Below are 26,789 nucleotides of genomic sequence, written 5' to 3'. Positions count from 1 at the left end.
CAATTGTCAAATTTWGTCTATTGTTATATTTTCAAAATTATGTTTTCTATTTAGAAGAAAGTAAATTAAGTTGGCTCAAAATCTATACAACCATGCTAGCTGTTGGTATCTAGTAACTTTTACCAAAACGTTGAACAAAAATTGCTGACCGGCGATTTTTACATATTTATACACCACTACGTTCTCTGCTACAGTTCTCATATGTTACTTTTGCTAAATGCAACACTATGCCCCAGTGGGGTCATGTCAAAAACTGAAGTGGAAAACTGCAAAGAAATACACTGATAAATAAGTATATAAATAAGTATTTTCACTGATGCTGTTGTTTTCTACTATTGGGGAGGAGTATCAACCAGCACCAATAATAACCACTAACAACAGCAATATCAGTTTAAGAAGCAAATTAACAACATCATTACTGACTTTTCGCAATATGTGCTCTGTCACCACCAAGTTATGGAAATCGAATGGTGTGTAAAATAAAAAGCAAACGAAACTGGTGWGAAGACATTGAGACAGATTGTCTGCTATACGCGACCCTTGTGTCGCATATTTGGCAACGGCTTACCAAGGCTGGGTGTCTCCAAGGCCTGACTATTGTGTTACCAGGGTTTCAGAAGAATCTGTAATGAGTCAGCCCAGCTAAGTGATCTTGCTAGATTAGTAAATAGTTTATCAATGCATATGTACTTTAAAAAACAACCATCAAAAATCAGAAACTGCCTTGTCGCTCATCTTTACTGCCACTGATGCACAAATCGGATATTTAACTATTSTAAAATTGTTAAATGATTTGTTTGCACATACTAGCGCTTTTAAATACAAGAACTTTTGTTTCGGTAGGCCGTCGCAATTTATCGGGCAGCCGTCAAGCAAGCAATTAGTAATTTATTTATCACATATTTTACAATTAGCTATCGTAATACTGCGATGGGTAATTGCCTACATTGCTTCCAGACATCGTCCGATAATTCGGGTTCACCGACCTTGGCCACAGCGCCCACCTGCCAAAAACCGCATATAGAAGGTAAATAAATACTATGTAATTCATTAAACCAATTTGTTATTACTATCACACTTTAATTAAACATACTTATCTGAGAAAGTTATGTTCCATTGATTGTTAAAATTGATTGATACAAACATGCTCTACTCAAAAATTAACAAATAATTTTTCTAAAAAAATATTGCAAAATTTCAATTTTTAATTAAGCCCAATGAATTTCCACACAAACAAATCAAAATTAATATGTTTTAAATTTTTTAGAAACGGATGAATTGCTCTCGCCCAGAAGTCCACTCAAGAACGCAAACAATTGTGATACTAAGCGAAGTAGTTTTAAGAAATCTTTGGTTCTACTTAATGGAAATGCCACCACCATGAGTGATATMATAACAACAGGTACCATGAGTAAAACTATGTTGAATGCAGAATATTTAAATTTTTTTTTAACTTCTTCTTTTAGCCGTAAAGGAAACGCTTGAAGTGTCGGATAATACGCTTAATCAGCTTTTTGAAGAATATAAAGATCCCGAAGAGGATATGATACTCACTGAGGGTATTGAACGTCTCTGTCACGACCTCAAATACCAGCCTGATGAATTCGCCATACTGGTGTTGGCCTGGTGCCTAGATGCATCACAAATGTGTCGATTTACCAAATCGGAGTTCATTGAAGGTTTACACAAAATGTGCGCAGATACTATCGAAACAGTACGAATAAGACTGGAGCAAACGATTGAAATGCTCAAAGTGGATACAGAAATGTTCAAACAACTCTATCGCTTCACATTTCGGTAAATTGCTAAAAACAAATGTCAATGTGAATATTATTATATTATATATATTTATATGTCTGTTTTCTCAGTTTTGGTTTGGAGCCTGATCAGCGCATTCTCTCGTTGGATATGGCCATCAGTTTATGGAAATTGGTATTCACGGTGCATACGCCAGAACTGCTCGGTAATTGGATACATTTCCTCGAGCAGCACCCCAGCATACGTGGTATTCCAAAAGACACATGGAATATGTTCTTAAATTTCTCCGAACAATGTGATATCAACAATTATGACGATACAGAAGCATGGCCGAGCTTATTTGATGATTTTGTCGATTACGAACGTTCAAGGCTGACAACGCTCACGGAAATTAGCGAAAGTGAAGACGCAGCTGATGGCAGTTATTGTGCGAGTAAGGGGGTTGTCGGTGAATCTGCAGAGGACACACAAATAGAGGCATGTGTCGCGGCTGGTTACGTTGACGATGACAACAACAATGACGATTTTAGTCGTCAGGCTCACCAATCACAACTAGGGAAGGCGGCTTCAATGGGAACAACGGGTGTTCGCAGCGCTAACGATGATATCTTATAGTATTAAACAGTTGTTCGTAGAACGATATGTCGCGAGGAATTTTAAAAGTTCTAGTTTTATTATAATTATTTTTTTTTTATTATCAACAAAATTCTACAAAAACTCAGAAGGCTAGAAAAAAGGAAATAATTGGTCGCAAAGCATTTCGAAGACGATATTTGCATTTGCGTTTGTGTTGCGAAACGCACTGCTCATTCGAAGATCTCCTTTTTACAATTAATATTATTAGTATAATATAATAAATAAATGACTTATTTGCTTTGTGCTAATTAAATTTAATGTTCATTCACATTAGACTTGAATCGAAACGAATAACGCTTTTCCAGTGAGCAAAATGGTGCGTTAGGTTAAGCATTTTATCTTTAAAACGTTTTGTTGCCTAATCAAGTACTATGCCTATGTGTAAGTTTACTTGATTTTCAAACGCCTTTTGATTAAGTGTGGCACATTCCCAACCGTTGCGAATATTAAATTTATATTCAGATTAGGGTTAAGAGGGAGTTACATATATGTACATATATATATGCATGTGTATACAAAGGTTTTTAGTAAGGTAGCGGTAGTAATAAAAATTACGTGCCTCACGAAAGATATTACCTGGTGTCCTTCCGTTCAACCTTTATTGACYGTGTGTGTATTAACATAATGTTGCCAAATTAATAATTATTTGTGCCTACAATTATACATACATACATTATTTGAAATGCACGCTGTATATTTGTTTGATGAAACTGTAAAATTAAATTATTAGTTGCACGATACATTTGTTTCTCCATTAACACGATTCTATGCACCACATATACATATGTACATACCTAGTTCCATAATTATGATAAGACAATACATACCATTCATTGATGTATCGCATCCTTATTTATGAATAAAAATGCCCAAATAATATTTTTTATGGTCAATTTACTGTCGCTTTCTGATACTGTACAGTTTTAGGTTGCATAAAGATAATTGAATTTCAGAATTTTAGTTTTGTTACCGAAAATTAACACATTCATTGAAGCCTTACGTTTAACCAAATACATATTAATATATCTCTGTATTTGCTGGAGTTAATATTCTTCTTTTAAAATTTATAATTAACTAATTTTTCTTTACTTTAATTTAATTTTCTTAATATTTTTATTTTAAATTCAACATTGAGATGACGCTTCGATGCCTAGTGTAAAAGAAAAATTGTYACAGTTGTACATATGTATGTATGAAACTAAATTTATTTCTACGTAAAAATAATAATTATAAAATATTTAGGAAATACTTCAAGATTAAATATTATAAATACTTATACATACATACATACGTACTTATGCATTAGGGTGTTCGTTATTTCTCTAGTTGATTGCTTTTCTTTTTGTTGCAAATGCTCACTGGTGTTTCAAGTTCTACGCTAAATTTAAAGATCCAACGTAGAAAGGCTTTTCATTTTCAATTTAAACCATACCTTTAAAAGGCACGCTGTTAAAGATATTCGTGAAATGTCTTGAACATTCATGCAAGTGATTAATAAAATATGTGTCACTCATACGCCATGTTGTACCATTTGAATACAGAACTTTAAATTCGTATTACTTTTAAAGGAATATTTTTATGAAAAAAAATCAGTAATTTCTTTTTTGTAGAGTGGAATTTTTTATGTATTAAAATATCACTTTTTCAAAGTTGAAGGCCTATTTGCTTAGGATATAAAAAATGTATTGCAAAAGATCACAAAAATCACACGGGAAAAGAAATATGATTTAGTTTAAATTAAATTTAAATTGAAAAATAATTGTTGGAATAACGAATCCTCTAATATATGTACATATGCATAAGTTCTATGTATTTACGCGCTGACTTTGACTTAAAACTCACATAGTAATTATATTTCTGCAATAAAAAATATACTAAAATTAAATGTAACCTTTTACATCCTCAAATAATTCTGTTCTATCTTTAAAGCAAAATATTTAAACTAAGCTCCGATGGAGACATTTTATAAAATTCGTAAAAATTAAATAATTCTTTGAAACATACATATATATGTAAGCTTCATTTAACTTTATGTACTTTGTTGTACATACATAATAATTACTTATTATAGGTAATTATGTATATATTTTTTACATAGACTTAACCATTGAAGAATACTTAGTGCTCATAAAATAAAATAAAATTTTCTAGGAACATAAATTGTATGTAGCTGTCAATGATTTTGTCCAAATATTTACCTTATTTTAATATACAGGCTTATGAACATACTTACATACATGTGCCTGTATGTATGTACATACATATGTCGACATGACTACACTTTTTGCTTTGTATCAAACAATCTGTGACTTAAATATAAAAATAGCAATTAAAATTGTAGGTTAATGTAAAAAATGTAGTTTGGGAAGCATTTCGTATGAGAAACCAGTGTTTTCTAATACTTTTAGAAATGTTAATTAAAAACGGAAATTATCAAAACTGAATTACGATTGCGTGCTTAGTCACTCCATTTGAATTTATTAATTTAGCTAATTTACACTATAGATACTTCCAAAAGTAAATACAACAAGTGCAACTCGAAACAACTTATATACAAATAAGAGAATGTGAACGAAACGATGCAACATAACAATAAAGTATATACTTATACATACATACACGCATATGTATGGACATAGACGATCTGAACACAATAGTTTGATTTATAATGAAAGTGGGAATCTGAAATAAGTGTTAGTCATGATATTAATCTATGAGTATGAAATTTGAAAAGCCACTTCTCATATTCTCTGATGATATGAAGTCTTGAAGGGGTTAAACTTTGTACTATGCCGATATATGAGAACTTTGACAATTTTTAAATAGTGGCCTCTTTAGCTCAGTGGCAGAGCACTGGTCTTGTAAACCAGGGGTCGTGAGTTCAATCCTCACAGGAGGCAGCAATTGCCAATATTTTTATACAAACTCAAAAATACTTAAATAACTTTTCGAAGCAACATTATTAGAATTTATTAAAAAATCTATGGAAAATAGAAATATTAATTTTTGTTAACCAACTATTCTTGTTTATTYCACATTTACTATTCAAATCGTGTTAATATAATTTGTGATCGCAAAATTAACATATATTGCATGAAATTCTATTGAAAGTATAAATTGGAACTCTATTTAATTGCACTTGAGTAAAGAATTTATCCACATGGTAACATTGTTCTAAAGGTCACACTGTATTATGAGAGCACATTGGCTTTTAATTTTTATATGCCTCTTTAGCTCAGTGGCAGAGCACTGGTCTTGTAAACCAGGGGTCGTGAGTTCAATCCTCACAGGAGGCAAATAAGCATTACATATTTTCCATTATGTTTTTTTAACATAATATTTTCTGTTCTTTATTTGACAAAACAACAAATTCATCTTTTTTCCAGATTATATTGATTATGACTGTCAATGACATCTTTACCATATGTCACATCAAAATAATCAGTAGTGTTTATTATACGCTTGCTCTTCGGAAGTCCATAAAATGCATTCGGCGATTTCTATGATGAGCGGAATTATCCAAAAAATAAGTTCAATTGAATTTTGTGTGTGGAATCAAATTTCTGATGCCGAAACGTTCAGAATGTTGGAAAAGCTCTTCGGTGATAATTGTTTGTCGCAAGCAASTTGACTTAGAACCACGTCTATGACGGCCATAAACATCAATTGATGTTCAACACGTCAATAAAATAAAGGAATTGGTGCTTGAAAATCGAGAATTAACAGAGTCAGAGATCTTACTGGTTCTGAAATCACCATATTTTTTCGAAAAATAGCGTCGCGTTAACCTCTGTGAAACATSCTTTTGAACTACCAAGATATCATGAAACGTATTATTACAATCTCCCGAATATCGTGGCAAAGCTGAGCCGAAGCCGAAAAACCCACATCAAAAATCAAGGTTATTCGTAAAAAGAGGCCGGAATTGTGCACCGACAACTCTTGGTTTTCGCACCACGATAATGCTCCGTCGCATAYGGCATCGATTTTTCTTCAAATTTGCAACCAACATCATGCCACAACCATTATAATCGCCTGATTTAGCTCCGTTTAACTTCTGGTTATTCAGTAAGCTTAAGAGACGGCCCCGGGGGAAATCTTTTTACAGGCAATAAACGTTAATCGCTATGAGCATTGAAGGCTATTCCGTAAATTGACTTAGACAGCTGTTTCGAGGATTGAAAACACATTGGCATAAATGTATTAGGGACTAGGGGATTTCTTTGAGGGGACTGACTATATTTTGAAAAATAAATTAAGAACTTTCAAATTATGAACAAGGTCTTACTATTTTCTACTCATAGTAGTGATATAATTTCTAATAGCAGTTTTGTACTTTTTGTCAAGATCTTATTTAGTCAGCATTTTTTAGCTCTTATTTCTCGCAAGTATGCTGTATATTCTTAATTTGTCTTTTCAAGAAAAAATAAATTAACTCCGCTTCTTCATAGAATGGTGAAAACTTTTGGTATGGTGAGACACAAATTACACAAATTACACAAATCTTTCGTAGTATCTTGTCCTAATTTATTCGTAATTGCAGAAGAATTATTTGTGGTTTCTAAWGCCATTTRTATTGTTCGATTTAAATGAGCAATTTGGCTTAGCGCCGAACGTCTGCCTCTTTAGCTCAGTGGCAGAGCACTGGTCTTGTAAACCAGGGGTCGTGAGTTCAATCCTCACAGGAGGCAATTAATAAATATTTATTTCATTACAACTATTTTTGCATATATAGCTTAAATATATTTAAATTAGCGTCATTATATTAATATTATTGATTTGCAATAAAATAAATAAATAAATATTTGTATGTATTTATTTAAATCATAATTATAAATAATGATAAAGCATGTTATTGAACGGTTTTTAAAAAATACAATTTATGTATTCTACCATTTGTTGTTTTTCATAAAAAATTGTTGTGTTTTGATATTTGTGTTCACATGAAATAGCTAATTTATTTATTTATTTAGTATTTAAATACTGGCAACATCTTTGATATTCCAACTATTGCCACAAATTTTGCCAATTTTTTAGAGAAGGCATGTCTCCACGACTTCTTTGACATTTGTCATTTTTACTCGTAGTAGTTCTATCGATTATTTCATTAACAATCAACAACACAATCAAAGAAAACTTTTGCAGCTGAAGTAAATCAACGTAAAACGCGAAAATATACTCAGGATTTTGGCTTATGTTAGCAAATACGATTGATTCTTTTTCGAAAATAATATATCTTAATGATCGTCGGCAAGATTACAGCAAGCTGAATATAATTAATGTATAAGACCTTGAAAATGATTTCAGTGTCAGACGCAGCCACATATTATTGGAGTGATTCACGGTTTACGACTAATGCGAAAGTCCAGAATTCGTTTGCAACATTTCAATTTCGCAATTGAACAATTTCAAAATTATAAATGGTTTCTACTGATTGAGAAAAAAATAACTGAATTTGGTTAAATTTTAGTCTTTAGAAGGGTCTCAATATAAAATATATATTTAGCAGTGATGCCCTGCGAAGCATGTCACGTACAATTTACGGTGTTCCGCCGTAAACGAATATGTGCGGATTGCAAGTAAGTGCACTATTTTTTGTTTAATTTAATTAAATGTTAGATAATTTTTTATTGTTCTTATCAAAGGCGATTTTACTGCAGTAATTGCTTATCGACGGCCAAACGTCGGAACAGCAATAGTGTACATATTTCTTCGGGGGTGCAGTTGTGCAGACGATGTATTATTTTCGCTAAGCGTCCTCTTCTCCGCACGGATTTGTTACAGCTAAAGCCGAAGGATCTGATTTTTTATCTGCAATCGAAACATGTTTCAACAACAGGTTGTGTTGAAAAAGATGAGTTGGTAGGGTTGGTGCTGACGCATGTACARCAAATTGATGCAGCTGCTGGTGCCTCGGATAATGCTAGTGCTCGCAGCTACACCGACGCATCAGCAAATTCATTTGACAGTTTGAAACAGACGTGCCAAAACTTTTTTACAAGTATTACTGAAAACATAAGTGATTCTCTAAATTCCTTTGATAATAAAGGTTCACCGAAAGAATCCGGTGAAACGAGTGGTCGAACGCGATCAGAACGAAGTTCAACAGACAGTACAACGACACACATTTTTGATCAGCCAAGAGTTTCAACTCGAGAAATACCCACTTACGCTAGTTTTCAACAACAATCTAACAATAACCCCCAAACGGAACAATCAACAATAACAACATCATCACCATTACTCACTATCCCGCTATCAACAGTTACAACAAATGCGTCAGTTAGATCACCAACATTGGTGAGTAGCAGCTCTTCTTCGGTAACTACCAAAGGTAGTAGTCAATCCTCTGTAAGCCCTGAAATTAGTATTAGCTCAATTGATCGTGGTGAGACGGATGAGCATCCACTTGCTTCAACTTCAAACAGTCAACGCGCTGGATTGACTCGTCAGGAAGCTGGTGAAGAAAATTCTGATTGCGAATGCTCAGATGACGAGCTACTAGCCACATTTAGCGGTCTCTCATTGGCGCGWAATAACGAAGTGGAGTTATCATCGAATAAGGATTCACATAAAAATACAGAACCAGATGAAAACGTTGGTAGCAAATCAAGGACCAGTGCTGATATAAATTGTGCTGAGATGTCTTCGCAATCGTCCTTTGAAGAGCTGGGAGCAATTGGCGGTATATCAGATGAGAGTAAAGCAACCACTGACACTAACAGTAGCAACATGGAGCAATGGCAAATCCTTGAAACTACCATGGTGCAAACCGCTGAAAATCCCGTAGACGAACAATCTACATTATTCGGATGTAATACCACTGATACTCCATCGAGCAGTGATATCGTTAATAATGATGCAATAGCAACGAATATGCCAAACGATTTACAAGTGGCTTTGCCATTTTTACAACAGGACCAGGCACAATCCCTTATACCATCGGTACCACAACGCATAAAAAAAGTAACTCGTCGCCGTTCAGATAGCTACCTTAATAGACAACGTCAACAGCACACTAGCGAGGACGATTCACCAACCGATAATATTGCACATAATGCGGATATGACACTGCATGAACACGATGCCGAGTTGGGTAATAATGCACTTGAGACTGAGGAAGATAAAAAAGTTGCCGCTACCAAACGTGCGGGTAGCTGCCTAAAATGTGGAAAGCACAAGGCAACGTTGCGTAAACAAGTAGAGAAGATGCGTCGTCATCTGGAAAATGCTCAGCTATCGGAAACAGAAATTAAAAAAGAGCTTCAAGATTTTCTCAGTTACCTCGAACAGCGCAGTAAGTCGATGGAGTGTTCAGATACAGAAACAATGGGATCGTCATTGAGTGGTAGAAATTTAGCGCAATCGCCAGAGCAGCGGCAAACGCAAGCACAACAACCCAATTTTTGGGAAGGGGCTGGCATGTCTCACTGGGAATATCAACTTGACGACAATGAGGGCATTCATGTATATGCAGGTCCCACTTCAGAGGCGAACGATTATAACGCTCAACCGGCGCGTTTTATAAATCTGGACGACTTCGAAAGTGTGTAAGTTGATGTTGTATGCTGTTCGTATTATTATTACAATTAGTATTAAATACAAAAATTAATATGTGAATATTTAAAATTTGAACTTTCGTTTAGTGATGACCTCGAAGCTTTATCAGTGAAACAATTAAAAGAGATTTTGATGCTAAATCGAGTGGACTACAAAGGTTGTTGCGAGAAGCAAGAACTGCTTGATCGTGTTCAACGTCTATGGAAGAACTTCAAGTCGACGCCAGGTTAGAGTTTTGTTATAATACATACTGATCCGTTACTAATTTTCTTCAATTCAATCGCAGCTGTCGACAAATTACCTACCGATGAGCTTTGCAAGATATGTATGGACGCACCAATCGAGTGTGTTATACTTGAATGTGGGCACATGGCCACTTGCACAAATTGTGGTAAAGTGCTTAGTGAATGCCCCATTTGTCGTCAATATATTGTGCGTGTGGTACGTTTCTTCCGTGCGTAATTGTCTTGCGGATAATACAATTTGGAAAAAATGGTTTTGTGATGGTGTTCAAAACACTATCTATTTACTATAGTCACTAATCTACAACACGTTGATGATGTTATGTGAATTTAATTGCATGCATTTTAAGTAGCCTTGGGAAATTCAGTAAATTGTGAATATATAAATAACAAACATGCAAGTAAAGGAGTGCATTACAATCCCATCGGATCAGAATACAAGAATCCCCAAATGTATGCTCCAAAAATATTCCCTCTTCTAATTCTCATTAATTGGTGAAATAGCGTTTTAAGTATAAAAACTTGTTGAGTTGTTCCTTTTATGTAATGATTTTATTTTTTTGATAAAAGTCTTGTGAAGTTTTACCAATTCCAATTCATCTTACCATTTCTTGTAGTTTCGTGTTAAGCTTTCAAAGCTTTAATGTAAAGCTCCTGTTCTTTTTTTTTTTACTAATTATTTCTTGAGTTTAAGGAGGAAGATAACTCTATTCCATAAGCGCAGTCCAAAATAAAATATCGAGTCTTACCATTGAATGGCGGTGCACTCGCTGTGATGTCAAATACTACGTACTAACACTAACCAATATCCTATATCTATATAGATTATAGTTAGTATGTAAAATGTAGTCAGTCAGTATCTTGTAATCATAATTTTTCTGCAACGTTTATGTATAAATGTACATACATACATACGTATATACGGATTATTCGAAATTGTTAAAGTACAACGTTTTTTGTTTTTATGTAATTAATATTACTAATTAAACACATTCCCAAAGGGTCCAGTATATGCAATACAAATACAGTACCATACAATGCAATAAATATTACTTAAAAGAAAKCAAAAACAAATGTACATGTAGAGCACTTATTGTAAGAGTAATATAATATGAGAAATACGTAGATACATACAATAAATCATATAAGAGGATTATATTATAATAAAGTTGTGTTGAAATTGTAAAAATCACACTCAGCTGTGAGTTATCGTCATCATCTCCCATATCGAGAATGAGAATTATTTGTCATCAGTAACACACCATTCTTGTCCCATATGTCCTAAATCAAACACTCAACTTACTAGTACCACTTCAAATTATGATACTTTCCTACTACTATTGGCTGAAGTTGAAACCCTAACGAATGTTGTTGTTGGTGCTGTCACCACTGTTTGGCGGTCATATGTATTTTGGTCGATTTTAATTCAATTGTGGAAAAGTGAAAATGGCTTGTCAAGTATTTAATGCTTATGAAGGTTGCGTAGAGGAGATGGCAAACCAGCGCCCATCGCTTCAAGACATTGATGCAGAGATATTTTCTGCGAATTCACCCAAAGCGAGATCATTAATTGAAATTTCAGGTCCGTCTGAGTCCGGTAAAAGTGTGCTTCTCTGGCGCCTAATGGCTCGTTGTCTTACACCAACCTACTTTGGCGGTCGGAATTGTGATGTAATTTTTATTGATTTAAGACATAAATTTGATGCGCAAAGCTTTGAACAACAAATTTTACGTCTGGTTGCTGCCTCTGGTGAACAACATACTGCAGCTGAATTACGGGTTATGGTTGAGAAATGTTTTGATTCTATGCATTTATTAAACTGCTATAATTCAAAAAATTTTAAAGCAGCCTTGGAAATTGTTGATGGGCTACTTGTAAAGCATTCAGATTGCTCATTGATGGTCATTGATGGTTTAGATGCTTTCTATTGGTTGGACACTTATGATCGTCGAATTCGTATGCAAACGCACTACATGCGCAATGTAGAACGTCTTCGCAGCTTATGCGATCGCCATGGTGTTTGCTGCGCATACACTGTTAATACGAACTATTTGGGCTCAAAAAAATTAAAAGGTGTTGATGGTAATATCCTCGGGCGATCCACGCAGACAAATGTGAAAGTTGAATACAGGTTGCATTTGCAAATTGCTAGCAATGGTGAACGGACACTTAATGGAATGGCAGTAGAGATAAGAGACAATTCCTTGTATGTTGTTAAGAAGCAATGATCAATTATGTAAGTTACTCCAAGTTTTTAACATGCTAATACTATTATATACCAAAGCTAAGTTTGTAATACCTTAAGGAAACGGTGACCGTATATGTATAAATGGTTACTATGATGAGCTGGGTCCTCATGAGACTATAAAATGTTTATATGGTGTTGGTGCGTAACATAGCTTCTTTTTATATTCTTGCAACATGCAAAATCAAATTCGGAGAAATTCCTTCAGAGGCTGCCAAAATGTATTGAAATATAGCAGTTGGGGAAGAATCGACCCGTTTTAATCTATTTTTACTAATAACACATACTATTAACTTGCCACATACTAATAAAATGCCTCCTTGGTTTCATTAAGGTATCTCACATATTATCACCAATCTATATTGAGTAAAATCAGCCGGCTGTTCGAAAATTCTGATATTAATTAGATATGGGCTCGGTAAAGTTTTCCCCCCATTTTATCAAAATTAAGCACAAAGATACCAAGTTATTAATAATACGGGGCACAAAGTCACCCCGAAGTTCGAAAATCTATATATTACGGGAAATAAGGGTTATATACCCTATTTTATTCATGTGGGTTGGACAGGTCGGCTTTTCACCTAAATGTGTGTGGTATCGCGCCCATGGACGAATTTAGAAAGTGGCTCTAAAAGATTCTCGCCATCGTGATCATTTACATATATATATATATAGAACCCTATAAATATGTCGATTAGTTTTAGGTTTTACAAACAACCGTTAGGTGAATAAAACTACTATATTTCGTAGCGACACGTTGCAAGAATGTGAAAACGAAATCTGAGCGCGAATCGACCATTCCAAATAAAACGTTGCGGGATGTAAATAATTCTTAATAATTTTCTTTCATTAATTTAATTAGTTTTTAAAATAAAGCAGTCTTGGTAAAAACATATATAATAACAATTGTACAAGTTTACGATTATTAATAATTTTATCATATTTGCACTTAAAAATCAACCTCTTCAATAGTTGAAGTAATTCATGTACATATGTCCCTACATATCTAATAAGCAATTTTAAATAATTAAGTAGACTAGAGTTGTCACTGTTTAGTTCTCATTTCATCTTTTTCATATTACATTTCCGACCATACTATTCTACTATTTCGACTTGAGGAGACCGCAACAGATTCTCAACTAGTCATTCCGCTTAGAAGTCTAGAATAAATATTAATGCGTCTAAATATTATCATTAGTTTTTCTATTTAACTGCGATTAACCCGCAAATCTAGCGGTGTTTCCGTTTCCATAGTTCGCACAGGACTCTCAGTGCCACGTGCATTATAATTCCAACCATGGCTGGATCCAGTACTGCTGCCTGCCGATGATTGACTTGTTGCGGCATAATAATAATCGAGCTGAGCTGGCTTGATATTGCAAACATCCTCCTCCATGGCATTAAGATAGTAGTGAGGTGGTGGCGGCGGCGGCACACAGAGCTGACAAACTGGTATTGCGGCGTCCCTGTAATCTTTCGCATAGTGATCATCATGTACATGATGATTTCTACCCAATATAACAGCGTTCAGGGTTGAAGATGTAATTGTGCTGGGCATATGTGTTTGTAGAGCACCGTGTGCTATGGCTGTTTCTGTGCCAATAATTGGATTCTGAACGGGGGTAATAGCGGCGGTGCCAATTATTTGTACACCATGTTTGAAAGTTTTTACATGTTTACGCAATGATGAGGGATCCGTGTAGCGTTTTTGACAACCGGGTACTTTACACATATAGGGTTTATCCATAGCATGAGTGCGAGTATGTTTGAATCGATCCGAAGAGTTTGAATAGGCCTTGTTGCAACCTTCATAAGTACAGAGGTATGGTTTCTCGCCTGAATGCGAACGAATATGAATCTTAAGATTCTCTGCACGAGAGAAACTCTTTATACAGAGATGGCATTGGTGAGGTTTCTCCTTAGTGTGAGTGCGAGCATGTACCAGCATCTTATATCGTGCTGAGAATCCGCGCAGTCGTGTACATCCATGCCAACGGCAATAGTATAAACCATCGGCTGGTGAAGCTACGGCATGCACTTTGGTCACATGGGCGGCCAATGATTCGAGGGTGCTGTGATCTCTGCAATTAAAACAAAACGTAGTTGTTGTAAATAAAACAAATATCTACAGTTTCCCAAAAGTATGAATAAGAAAATGAAGGTGTTGGTGGATTGTTATTTGAAGGGTGAGGGGATAACGAAATCAGAAAGAAAATGTGATGTGCTCATATAATACTTATGTACATATATACACTTGGTAGTGGTCCTATATAAATCTAATATACTTGTATGTATATAAATGTATATGAATGTGTAAATGTGTCGCAGCCAATTTTGAGGTGTTATATTTTTTTATGAGGTACAATGACGAATCTTATCAGTTTAGGAAGTGGTTTAAKGCCATAAGAAGGCGCCATAAACCAACAATGATTATTTTTATTGTTTTTTGCTGGATTACAACTCACCTGCCGCAATCAATCCATTCGCAGACGTATTCACTTCGTTTTGGTGTCGAGCTAGCGCTGCTGGTTGTGGACGCGTTCATTGTCATCGTTTCATGACGATGCATTTCTGTGCTTATTGTGGTGTCTTCCAAGCCAACTATGTCCACTGCTATGTCGTCGACATGCTCTGGTGTTGGTGGCATATTACTATCCAAATGGTCTTCGCCGATTTTCATAATGACCGATTGTGTGCGTATGCTGGGAGTTTGTGTACTGGCTGGTAATTTATGTGTATTCTTATTATATGGTGGTGTTATTGGAGGCGTCGGAAATCTTAAATGGTGCATTTGMAATGCCTCATCAATAGACTCTGGCGATGTTTGTGTTAGTTGTGGTGACAACAAATCCAAGTGACTCCAGCCTTCATAGGCGGCTAAAGCGACCGAGGCGGCGCTTAAGTGCTGATAATAAGCACTAGTTGGCACAAAGGCAGAGTTGAAACTACTGCTAAGAAATTTAGAATTTTGTACTGCCATTGCGGAGCAGATTTTGTAGTTTTTATTTATTTAGTAAATAGTTAATATTTTTTTTTTTAACGGTCAACTTTTGGCTATTTGGAATCTTAAACTTTCAGTTTTTGTATTTAGCTTTTTTTGTGTTTAGAACCGTTGTCTAGAGCGAATTCACGACAACTGAATGCGTTTGTTAGCGAACACTCTCATATATGGGTAGGCACAAGCGTGTGCGATAAGAAGCACACATCTTATCAGGCACCTTCTACATACTGGACGAGTAGTTATAGAGTATTTACGTAGTGTATTGTGAATGCAGACAGGCGAGCGKGGGTGCGCGAAAGGTTTGATCAACGGCTATCAGGCAGACAGTCTAAATTAGGAGGGGTGAGTGGCTATTTTTAACTGGCATAGCTGTGCGAAAACCCATTCGAGCTTCCATCAACGCAAGGAAAGTGGTCGATTTCACGCACCCGCCAATGTGTACCGCTCCAAACTAATTCACCTGTACACGCACTGAATCGTGGGGTATGCTTATCAGGCCGCTGGCGGTTGACGGTTGCTCGTGTAACGCCAAATTTAGCTGTGCAAACGTTTGTATTATTACGCATGTGCAATCACCGTTGTTCGTTATCGCGCTACGTGAGGCCAAGAGTAAATAAATAAATATCACTGTCATTGGTGTTGTTGTTGTTGCTGTCTGCTATTCTTTGATTATTAGCGCCGCTTTCACTAGGGGATCTCAGACTTGACTTCCAGYCACAATAGAAGTTTAGCGACTAGCTTAGCGCGGCTAAAAGCCACTAGAGTGTCCGGCTAATGTGCCGTTTTATATCTAACAAGACTGTCGAATTTCAATTACACTATCGCTAAAGTCAATCATTTTCTTTTAAGTGGTATCGTTTACATAGTTAAGGTATAAATTTATCGCAAAAATATGTTGCTTCGCATTTGTTTGGTAAGTATGGTGTCTGCTGATCCCTGATAACACATCAACAAGTCTACAATTTTCCACTAGTCGCAACGCGTGGTGACGCCAATGGTCTTGAAATTTACCAACTAGCAACAAAAACAATACACTGCCATATCACAATAACCACCCAGACGGTCTATCTACAGTCACAAATACCGGCCATAAAAATTGGCATTTCGCATACTTCATGATATGTCGACCGCTTACTTATTGATACGATTAATGCATAACTTTTTCTCATTTGCTCTGTTGGAGAAACACGAGTAGAGCCGCTCAGCAAATCGTTGCGGACCAACCTAAAAGCCTTATCATACGCTTGTGTTAATTCTTAGTCGTGGTGCTAAAAGTTCTGAGTACTAGATCGTAGGAAGTAAACATCAGCAGTGAGTGAGCCGTTATTGCTATTGGCGTTGAAATGTGTCGCGTCTTTTCGTTCATTTAACGAATATGAACATAGAAATTCGTTATTGTTCGATGCTCTACAACGCCGCAATGATTCATGACAACGAAGTCACATCGCTCTCTTTGTGAATCGGACGTAAGTATGTAGATACATACGTCCATGTGAAGAAATACATATGTCGTATGCACACATACATACATATGTATRTACATATAAATGTATGTTCGAAAATATGTATTTACAGTTCTCACTTTCTTCCCAATGCTGCTATCATTCTACGTAACAGGTGTGGGCTGCTTGCGATACAGCCTTTCTCCACTCTAACGTTCAACTTATGTACTACATATATTTATTTGATTTCGGTTTTACTTACTTAGGTAGATATCAGTTGCTTTATTTTAGATAAGATTTTCGCATTTGGCTTGCTAAATATTTTATAAGTCCAGTGCCTCAACTTGAATTTATCATACGCTTATGTATGTATATACATATGTATAAATATAATAGGATAATTAGTAGAATACCAATTGGTAGGTCTATTTTGGTTAAGCCATAAAACTGTTGGTATTCATACAATTATTTCGCTGAATAATTCAGCAACTTCTAGTTAGCAAAGGCGATGGTGTTCTCTGGTTTAGTTCCATATAAATTTAATAAATATATATTTATAAAAAATTTCAGTTGGACTAATTTTAATGCGTGAATGCCGTTGTCTGAATCAATTTAGGGTAGGCTAACTTTCAGTTTTACGAAATTGCGAAAATGTTCGAAATTGTTTAGTCAGTTTWGTTTTTAAATTAAATTAAACAGTTCAATCATAGACATCTCAGAAAATAAACTAACCTTTCGCCCTGCGGCAACCGCGGCACATTTACCGATTAAAAGCGGAATTATTTAAAATATATGACTCTGCGACTTCCCATTAATACATTTTCGAAATCGCCAACTTTTTACTTTAAATTATAAAATCTTTAGATTACAAAAATTTGTACTTTGTGAGTATTTACATCCAACATACATACATATGTACGTGTATGCATTTAATTTCGGATCAGCTAACTGGTTGTAACCGGTTCTTAAAAAATGCGTCGTCAGCTGTCGGATCTGAAGGTTCAATTGAACTTTGCTTCGATCGCGCTGATAATAGCCCCCAGCTGATAAATACCTATACTTGTATTTACATACTCAACTGCTAATTTGCCTCGAWGCATAACATGAACGATGATACTAGTATTATTATGGTTTAAATACAAATAAAAAACCCGAAACACCGAGCTCAGCCAGAGAATGGGAATGCCACATGAGAACACGTGCCAACATTTCACAAATAAAAGAAGCAAAGACAATAATTRCAATAATTATTGAAAACTATAATTAAATAAAATTAAGAAAAAATGTTAATTTACGTTATTCCGAAACTGTAATACGCTTCACATAAGAAAATTTTCCATAYAAGCACCTAAATTTTATAGAACAGTTTGTATGGCAGCTACATGCTATAGTGAATCGATCTGAATAATTTGTTCTCAGATTGTATTGTCTTGGACAATAATCCATGTCAAATTTCGTGAAGATATCTCAACAAATACAAAAGTTTTTCATACAAAAACTTAATTCATTAACCAGACATTTACTGAAAGTAGTGATCCAGGTTCAGCTGAACTTCAGTTTGATCTGCAGACCTTATTTATGCCAAAAATTATCGAATATACCTGTATAAAATGGCCAACCTGCATTAAGCATATTCATAATACTGGATCCAAAGCCGGTTTGATGATCGGCCTAGACTTTCAAGCTCATACAAATTCTGTGCTAGAACAGATTGCATAGCAAAATACACCTTTACTTGTGTATGTGCGTGCATATGTATGTATGTATGTAGAAAAGRTAACTTCTAGAGAGTTGCGTCAGAAAGCAATTCTATATAGCTCCATCAAACACCCACTTCATGCATAATCCCACAATAAAATCGCGACATATATATACTTATATTATATATATGTACCTAAAATAATATTGTATGGAAACCGATTTGCAACAAACTTAGCGCAAAGTACAATTCGTAGAAGTGTGTGCTATAAACACGAGAAGCACTCAGACAGGCACTCATACCAGTTCTAAGTAGTTCGTTGGTGTGCTGATTAGAAGTGAGCGATCCCAATAGATTTAATGGCCGGCACTTCAGTCAAGCGATAACTACAGTCCAATTAGTATACATACRTATGTATGTATGGAGCGAGACATGTTGTTGTTGGTGAGTGTTGGCGGTTATTGAGACGATTGAGTTGGCTCGTCGTACACCATTGTGATTAGCGAACGTTCACGCCGCAACAGACCGTCGCCGCTGCTGGTGGTATTACCCAATACAATGATAACACAAGCGCACATGCTCACACACATATGTACGGGAATGTACACATAATATGTATGCCATTTTCATGCATAGTGAAATTGAAGTGAACATGTGATGTGGCGGGCCGCAGTGCCTGATCGTCGTGTAGTATATTTATGACTTATTGTATGTTGATATTGGTATGTATGGCGCCAGCGGTGCTACCACTATAGCTGTGTGCATTTTTTTTACTGTTATTTTCGCATGAACTTTATGAGTATCAAGGACTCTCATCTGTCTGCGTGTTATCACTGCGCTGGCTTTGCCGAATGTCGCGCAGCTGTTGTAATGTCATCTTCGTGCCATAGTCCAATCGAGTTGGAATCCAACCAAATGGGACGAGAGTGKTGAGACGCATTGCCTATCAGCCACTCAAATGTTATGTCAGTGTTTGTCATTTAAAAACATGAGATTGCCCAGACGGACAAAGTCCAATTGCGTCTTTTTCTCTCTGATATCGCCTACGCCACTACATAGGCATTTACTTATTGTGAGTCCTAGGCATTGTTAGATCCCACATTTACTTGTTGTGAGTCCTAGGCATTGTTAGATCCCACACATTCTTTACTGGAATCATAATAGCCACCACCTTCAGTAAAGCACACTTCTGTGTTGACAAACCAATACAGTTNTAGATCCCACACATTCTTTACTGGAATCATAATAGCCACCACCTTCAGTAAAGCACACTTCTGTGTTGACAAACCAATACAGTTTAATAAATAGTGAAAAAATTTCAATTTTAAATATCAACACGCGTCAACTTCGCTGATCTAGTCTGACCAATACCCCACTTGAAAGGAAATCTATCAATATGCTTTGGTACCTTATGACGATAGCAATAGTGTACCAAGCGTAAACTATTTCAAAATATTTCCTGTTTTTCTAAAAGCGCTTAGCTCCCTTGAAAATGTCGGCCTAATACTGTCAGACCATGTCTGGAGCATAGGCACATATATGTATATATTAATACTAATTTGTATTATTAATAATGTTATTAATAAAAAATTTCAGATGTCCACCCCATCACTGCATGTGTGGCAAAGTGTGATTAGCGGGTATAAATAAATATATGTACGTATGTACATACAATAAATCGTTCTGCAAATGGACCAGTCTATCTTGTTTCCAATATGTACTCGAAACTGTTATAATATGAAAAAGTACACTTCACTTGCCGCCGTGTCCATCATTTTTACCATACTTAGCATACCAACAATAAACACACCAAACACGAGCAGACAGCATGGTAAATACGTAATATTTATTGTTGATACATTTTTTTTATGGCATTCTGAAATTTTAGATAATCACGTCTAGACTTGGCAGCAACAACAAAAATTGGAGTACCAACAGGTTAGGTGCTTGATAATATATTTTTGGCATTCAAGCTTTTAAGTAAATAAACCAATAAACTACCTCATGGTTGGCATGTACAAGTGTAGTTATTTTTAATATAAATCGCATACAAATAAAAAGTAAAAAATAGAAAATTGCTTTAAGGGCAACTATACTTAAATATATTTTTTTTTGGTTTTTTAATATTGTTTAATTCGTAATTTTTATTGTTTTCAAATTAAAATAATTGTTTGTTGTCAGAACAGTTATTTATACATACATATGTACATACATCTACATATCGCCATCTAAAATTTAAAATAACGTCACATCTCTTTTTATAAGTTTACAGGAGAAGGAGAAAACGATTTAAAGGAGACACTACGCCTGTTTTCATCAATTTTGAATTTTGGTTATAATTTAGTTATATTTAAAGCTTTAAACTTTACATGCATGTAGTTACATATATAATATAGTGACTCGTTATAAACAAAAAAAACTCATTTTCAATTTTTTTTATTGAAAGGTTGTTTTGCATTTTAGATGACAATTAATTGTTATCATTTAATTTATTATTTTAATTTAAAGCAAAAATGAGTAAAGTAAATAAATCTATGTGATATAAACAAAAAATGTAAATACAGCTGTTGACAGCTCATAAGAAATGCCACTTATTTTGAAGTAAATGATGCTTTTTCCAATAAATCACGTATTTTTAATGTAAATATGCATATTTACAACCAGATAACTTTAAATTGAACAAAACTAGAAAGGCAAGGAAAGTCGCGACTACTTCCACATTGAAAGATTTTCTTCTTATGTGCTTGGGATGCAATCTATGAATAAGAAAGTGGTGAATGCTTACATGTATACACGAGTTTCGGGTAGTTTTCAACAGAAATCTTGGGTTGGGATAGATAATTAATAAGGTACACAACTGCAGCATGCTTGCTTTGTTTAATTTTATTCATAAATATTTTAAACGAAACCACAAGTGCGCCTAAAAGATGATTACGGACTGTGATATATATATTATATATATATTTATGTACRTATATAATAACTAACTGCTGCTTTATCAACAAATTATTTTATAAATCGATCCGTTTCAAATCGTAAATGAAATAAATCGTTTAAATTTCTTCTACAGTTATGTATGTAAGTATACATGACCACAATCGTGTAAATATGTGCTTCGAGTGTGGTTAAGAAAGTGAAGAAAATTGTCAGACAATTTAATTAAAATATTATAACGAAAAAGCAAAAAAACAAAAAAAAAAAACCTATTTAAAATGTACCTTAAAAGGTTGCAAGCAACTGTAAATATTGAAAGACTTTTGGCAACGCTTGTACAATTCATTATTGGAAGTATTTAATCTAACCGCGCACTATATTATTTGATTATTGCACTAAAAAAATTTACAATCACTTTACATTGTGTTTAATTACTTGCAAATAATTAAAAATTAGCACTTATAGTATAATCAAAAATACACACAACAWTTTTTTTTTGTTTTGAATATGGAATCGTCTTTAACAAACAAATTAAGAATTAGTTGGATTCCAAATAGCCTAGTTGCCCAGTTTTTTAAGCATAAACATGTGCACAATGACAAAAAAATACAACATATTTTAAATTTGTATTTTTGCGCGGAATAAGCGAAACTCGAATTAATCGTTCTAAGTGTTGTACATAAAATAATACCTGTACGTTAATGATTGCAACGTTGACAGCAGAGTGTAAACGACGATCACAAAAATATGAAAGGAGTTAAGTGGGGGGTCCTTATGGCCTAAAYCGAACAAACAAACAACGCTGTTGCATTGGAAGCATAAACGATCTGGCTGCAATGCTGGAAATAGAATTTTTAAAAGACGTGTAAAAATAGGCCGCATTCAACACAGTGACCCTCCACGGCCTTCAAAAGCTGAAGAATTGTGTGCGCTATTGGTGGTATATGCGTTGGCAATGAAAATCGACAAATTTATAAACAGGTTTTATTAAAACAATTTTAAGTATTTCATTTCCTAAACTAAACTTACATTATTAACATTTAATTAAAAAATAATGTTTTTTTTCTTTTTTTGTTTTTAGCAAGAAGGAATTTCAATATAATTTCATATTGATATTACTGCCATGGAGTATAGTAATATATATTATTGGTGTTGTTATATTTTCAGCTTACACATTCGCGCATATCCAGTCGCTTAAAGCCTTTTCTATGCTAGCGCCATCAATGTCATTGGTTTGWACATTGCAGCTTACTATAAATTGCCGTTTGTAGCGTTTACTCCATAAATCCGCTAAACGTTGAGAATTGGAGGCGTATTCCGGTCCGAATAACGTTGTGCTTGACGAGGATGCTCCGGCACATATCGCCGGACATGCAACTCCCATTTCATTAATATATTCATTGCCTTGAGGAGATATTGTAACCAAAGTACCTAAATTCATACGCAGCATACGTACTGTCAATTTTCTACCTTTAACATCCAAGTGTGTGCCGCAGGAAGTAAATCCGGTATCTTCGTCATTTGCCTTGCGCGATATGCCGTTTGACTCTTTATTGGCGTTATTTAATGTAACTGTATCCATTTTGTAGTATTTGTGGGTTCAAACTTTATATGTTATTAATAGAATATATTACYACTTATTAACTTAAGATTCTCATTGTCATTGCTAAAAAATAAWAACAAATGATTGTCAGAAATAAAGAGATGCCATGTTAAAAGTAATAGTTAGAAAAATTGAGAAAGAAGAATTTGTTCAATATAATCTATACGAAAGCTAACTCATCTATAATTCAGGTACGTTGGGTTTATATATAAAATATATTTCTATTTTTATTAAAGTAAAAAARTTAATACAATTTGCTTACTATATTTTTTTTGAAATAAGTTATTAATAGAAAATGTAACACATTTTGATATACCACCACACCGAATCGATTTTGTTTTACTGCCTAATCAAATGCAACCATGTATTTGTTTATCCGACGAGCACTGCAAGTTGTGGCAACAACATATGTCAACTGTCATATTTTCTACACGTGCCGTTGTTCTTTGGTATTCTAACGGCTTGGGAAATAATTTGTTTATCTAATTCATATTCTGTTTATGAAATACTGAAAAATGGCAAAGAAACAAGTAAAACGAAAAGCAACAGATTTCGTTGACAAGAAAAAATTAAAAGATTCAGAGATTAAGTCTGTGGAAGATGACGAGGAAGAGCAAGACTTGCAAGAGGTAATATTTTTGTTATAGTTGATGGAATGTGTGACATTGCGTTTATGTTTTATATAGGATTTGCTGCAGAAAATATCAAACGAAGACAACGATAGTTCTGACGATGAAGGAACAGAACAAATTTACCAATCCGATGACAGCGACGAGTTGGAATTTGAAAGCGAYGAAGAGGGTAATTACGCTTCCAAATGGGACGAAGGTGTCGGATCAGAAAACAGTGGTGATGAGGAAGCGGAGTCCGATGATGAAGAGGAAGAATACTCTAATGATGAGGAGGAAGATGAAATCAACGATTCAGATATCGAAGATATTTCTGACGATGGAGTTTCTGACGATGAAGTTTCTGWCGAAGAAACCAATTTAAAAGAGCGTAACTTACCAAAAAGCAAAAAATCAAATGGAAACATTAAGAAAAACGGGTTAGAAGCCAGCACATCCGCAAACGCGATGAAAGAGCTTGAGTTGCAAAAAGTTAAAACAAGTGAAGCCCTAAATGATTTTAAAAAGGAGCTTAAAGGTTCGAGTAATACGTTGGTTGTACCGTCTAAGAAGGAGGAATATGCAGACTCTGATACTTCGGATGAGGAAGATATACGAAACACCGTTGGAAATATTCCGATGCATTGGTATGACGAATACAAACATATTGGTTATGATTGGGATGCAAAGAAAATTATAAAACCATCCAAGGGAGATCAAATTGATGACTTCTTGCGGAAAATTGAAGATCCTGATTTCTGGCGTAGTGTAAAAGACCCTCAAACTGGTCAAGAAGTTGTACTCACTSATGCCGACATCGAACTTATTAAGCGTATTAATTCAGCCCGTGTACCCAATCCAGAACATAATGAATACGAACCATGGATAGAATGGTTCACAAATGAGGTGGAGCGAATGCCGATCAAAAATGTGCCTGATCATAAGCGCTCGTTTTTGCCATCTTCATCAGAACGTAAGAAGGTATCGCGTATGATACACGCTCTTAAAATGGGTTGGATGAAAACTATGGAGGAAGTGGAACGTGAAAAAAAAGAAGCACGCGGACCCAAGTTCTATATGTTGTGGGAAACTGATACAAGTCGCGAACATATGCGTCGCATACACGACCCGGTGTCAGCGCCTAAAAGAGATTTACCCGGTCATGCGGAATCTTACAATCCACCACCAGAATATATATTTGATGAGAAAGAACGAAAGGAATGGTTAAAACTTAAAGATGAACCGCACAAACGTAAATTACATTTTATGCCACAAAAGTATAATTCACTACGTGAAGTGCCAGCATATCCACGTTATATACGTGAACGTTTTTTGCGTTGCCTGGATCTTTATTTGTGTCCTCGTGCTAGACGTACTAAGCTAAATATTGATGCAGAATACTTGATACCCAAATTGCCTTCACCAAAAGATTTACAACCCTTCCCCACAGTGGAGAGTTTGGTATATCGTGGCCATACAGACTTGGTGCGTACCGTTAGTGTAGAACCCAAGGGAGAGTATATTGTTTCTGGATCAGATGATAAAACCGTGAAAAGTTAGTAAATTTTAGATTACAAARTATTATGAAAAATTTATTTTGCAACTCTTTCAGTTTGGGAAATTGCCACCGGTCGCTGCATTCGTACAATCGAGACCGATGATGTTGTGCGTTGTGTTGCTTGGTGTCCAAATGCCAAGTTGTCCATTATAGCAGTTGCCACTGGTAATCGGTTGCTTTTGATTAATCCAAAAGTTGGAGATAAGCTGCTCATAAAGAAAACTGACGACCTTTTGGCTGAAGCACCACAAATTGACACAATGGAAAGTGAGCGCATCAAGACGGCGGTGCAATGGTCTGTGGCTGAAAAAGAAGAGCAAGAAAAGGGTGTTCGTTTAGTTATCACWCATTTTAAGCCGATTCAGCAAGTAAAATGGCATGGACGTGGTGACTACGTGGCAACTGTTATGCCTGAAGGTGCGAATCGTTCAGCGCTTATTCATCAACTGTCAAAAAGACGTTCACAAATACCATTCTCCAAGAGTAAAGGTCTTATACAGTGTGTATTGTTCCATCCCATCAAACCATGCTTCTTTGTAGCGGTAAGCAATTTTATTCAAGATTCGAGTAAACAATTTCGAGGTAATTTATTTCTTTGCATATTTTTAGACACAACACAACGTGCGTATTTACGATTTAGTTAAACAGGAGCTTATAAAGAAATTGCTGACAAACTCAAAATGGATTTCGGGCATGTCCATACATCCAAAAGGTGATAACTTATTGGTGTCGACGTATGATAAAAAGATGCTTTGGTTTGATCTGGATTTATCGACGAAACCATATCAGACTTTGCGTCTGCACAAGAATGCTGTTCGCAACGTTGCTTTCCATTTACGTTATCCACTGTTTGCTTCTGCCAGTGACGATCTATCGGTTATAGTTTCGCACGGCATGGTTTACAAGTAAGTGCTTTACTTTAAAATATTTTACAAAATCGATTTTTTCTAAACAATCTGAAATTTCAGTGATTTGCTGCAGAATCCATTGATCGTGCCAGTGAAAAAGCTGCAGACTCACGAAGCGCGTGAGGAGTTTGGTGTGTTAGATGTTGTTTGGCATCCAGTACAGCCATGGGTATTTTCTTCAGGTGCAGATGCTACAATTAGGCTTTACACGTAGTTAAATATATATATATTTTTWAATTTTATTATTGAATTATTGCATACTTAATTTGTGCAACATTATAAAATTAGCGAACAGAGCTAAATAAAATGTCAAAATTAAGGTGCTGCGTGCTTTTTATTTTTTATTTTTAACAAAAATGCTAACTTAGGTTCACGGAAGCTAGAATATACATAGTTCACAAAATAAATATTTTTGAATTTTTACTGACGCGGCACTGAATGCAGTTACCAGAGTTTAGGGAGCTTCGGATGTTGAGAGACTGGAGTTTACATGCTTAACATGTATGTAGTTTGGTTGTGATTTCGCCCTTTAATTTGGCTTCACTTAATCAATCTACACAGCACTTTGAAATTTATTATTGAAATAAATGTAAA

The 26,789-nt window shown here is 35.1% G+C and overlaps 6 protein-coding genes and 3 non-coding genes across 11 annotated transcripts; 7 read left to right on the top strand and 2 right to left on the bottom strand.

Moving 5' to 3' along the window:
• The first annotated feature begins 259 nt into the window (after positions 1–259).
• Positions 260–3,287, top strand: LOC108965206 (DCN1-like protein 3). The gene is made up of 4 exons (XM_018927439.1): positions 260–1,027; positions 1,268–1,402; positions 1,467–1,797; positions 1,869–3,287. The coding sequence occupies exons 1-4, from the start codon at positions 931–933 to the stop codon at positions 2,371–2,373; spliced, it is 1,068 nt and encodes a 355-aa protein (XP_018782984.1). The 5' UTR covers positions 260–930; the 3' UTR covers positions 2,374–3,287.
• A 1,935-nt stretch (positions 3,288–5,222) lies between these two features.
• On the top strand, positions 5,223–5,294 carry Trnat-ugu. Its single transcript has one exon. It is a non-coding gene; the product is annotated as a tRNA-Thr (tRNA).
• Positions 5,295–5,618: 324 nt separating this feature from the next.
• Trnat-ugu lies at positions 5,619–5,690 on the top strand. The gene has a single exon. It is a non-coding gene; the product is annotated as a tRNA-Thr (tRNA).
• A 1,323-nt stretch (positions 5,691–7,013) lies between these two features.
• Trnat-ugu lies at positions 7,014–7,085 on the top strand. The gene has a single exon. It is a non-coding gene; the product is annotated as a tRNA-Thr (tRNA).
• Positions 7,086–7,469: 384 nt separating this feature from the next.
• LOC108965204 (RING finger protein B) lies at positions 7,470–11,366 on the top strand. The gene is made up of 4 exons (XM_018927436.1): positions 7,470–7,973; positions 8,040–9,944; positions 10,041–10,180; positions 10,241–11,366. Exons 1-4 carry the CDS (start codon positions 7,906–7,908, stop codon positions 10,414–10,416), a joined length of 2,289 nt encoding a protein of 762 aa, XP_018782981.1. The 5' UTR covers positions 7,470–7,905; the 3' UTR covers positions 10,417–11,366.
• A 215-nt stretch (positions 11,367–11,581) lies between these two features.
• Positions 11,582–22,716, top strand: LOC108965230 (DNA repair protein XRCC2). Of its 3 annotated transcripts, none has more exons than XM_018927494.1 (4): positions 11,582–12,433; positions 20,181–20,415; positions 20,473–20,522; positions 22,686–22,716. In XM_018927494.1, the coding sequence occupies exon 1, from the start codon at positions 11,643–11,645 to the stop codon at positions 12,423–12,425; it is 783 nt and encodes a 260-aa protein (XP_018783039.1). In that variant the 5' UTR covers positions 11,582–11,642; the 3' UTR covers positions 12,426–12,433; positions 20,181–20,415; positions 20,473–20,522; positions 22,686–22,716. The 3 variants fall into 3 exon arrangements, with proteins under 3 accessions (XP_018783039.1, XP_018783038.1, XP_018783037.1); XM_018927493.1 differs by lacking the exon at positions 22,686–22,716 and adding an exon at positions 20,857–20,968; XM_018927492.1 differs by lacking the exon at positions 22,686–22,716 and adding an exon at positions 20,850–20,968.
• LOC108965229 (zinc finger protein GLIS2 homolog) lies at positions 13,324–18,322 on the bottom strand. The gene is made up of 2 exons (XM_018927490.1): positions 14,908–18,322; positions 13,324–14,523 (listed from the first exon to the last, which is right to left on the bottom strand). Exons 1-2 carry the CDS (start codon positions 15,420–15,422, stop codon positions 13,650–13,652), a joined length of 1,389 nt encoding a protein of 462 aa, XP_018783035.1. The 5' UTR covers positions 15,423–18,322; the 3' UTR covers positions 13,324–13,649.
• LOC108965231 lies at positions 22,489–23,252 on the bottom strand. The gene has a single exon (XM_018927495.1). It carries the CDS (start codon positions 23,098–23,100, stop codon positions 22,687–22,689), a length of 414 nt encoding a protein of 137 aa, XP_018783040.1. The 5' UTR covers positions 23,101–23,252; the 3' UTR covers positions 22,489–22,686.
• A 297-nt stretch (positions 23,253–23,549) lies between these two features.
• On the top strand, positions 23,550–26,514 carry LOC108965207 (ribosome biogenesis protein BOP1 homolog). Its single transcript, XM_018927440.1, has 5 exons — positions 23,550–23,750; positions 23,808–25,284; positions 25,342–25,829; positions 25,897–26,192; positions 26,256–26,514. Exons 1-5 carry the CDS (start codon positions 23,637–23,639, stop codon positions 26,407–26,409), a joined length of 2,529 nt encoding a protein of 842 aa, XP_018782985.1. The 5' UTR covers positions 23,550–23,636; the 3' UTR covers positions 26,410–26,514.
• Positions 26,515–26,789: the final 275 nt, after the last annotated feature.

This window comes from Bactrocera latifrons, unplaced genomic scaffold (assembly GCF_001853355.1).
Source record: "Bactrocera latifrons isolate USDA-ARS-PBARC rearing strain unplaced genomic scaffold, ASM185335v1 scaffold_137, whole genome shotgun sequence".
Lineage (NCBI taxonomy): Eukaryota > Metazoa > Arthropoda > Insecta > Diptera > Tephritidae > Bactrocera > Bactrocera latifrons.
The sequence above is the reverse complement of the archived record's forward strand: the minus strand, read 5'-3'. Positions and strand labels throughout refer to the sequence as shown.

Coding starts and splice junctions, on each gene's coding strand:
- LOC108965230 (XM_018927494.1), top strand. CDS start 11,643: ATGGCTTGTCAAGTATTTAATGCTTATGAAGGTTGCGTAGAGGAGATG.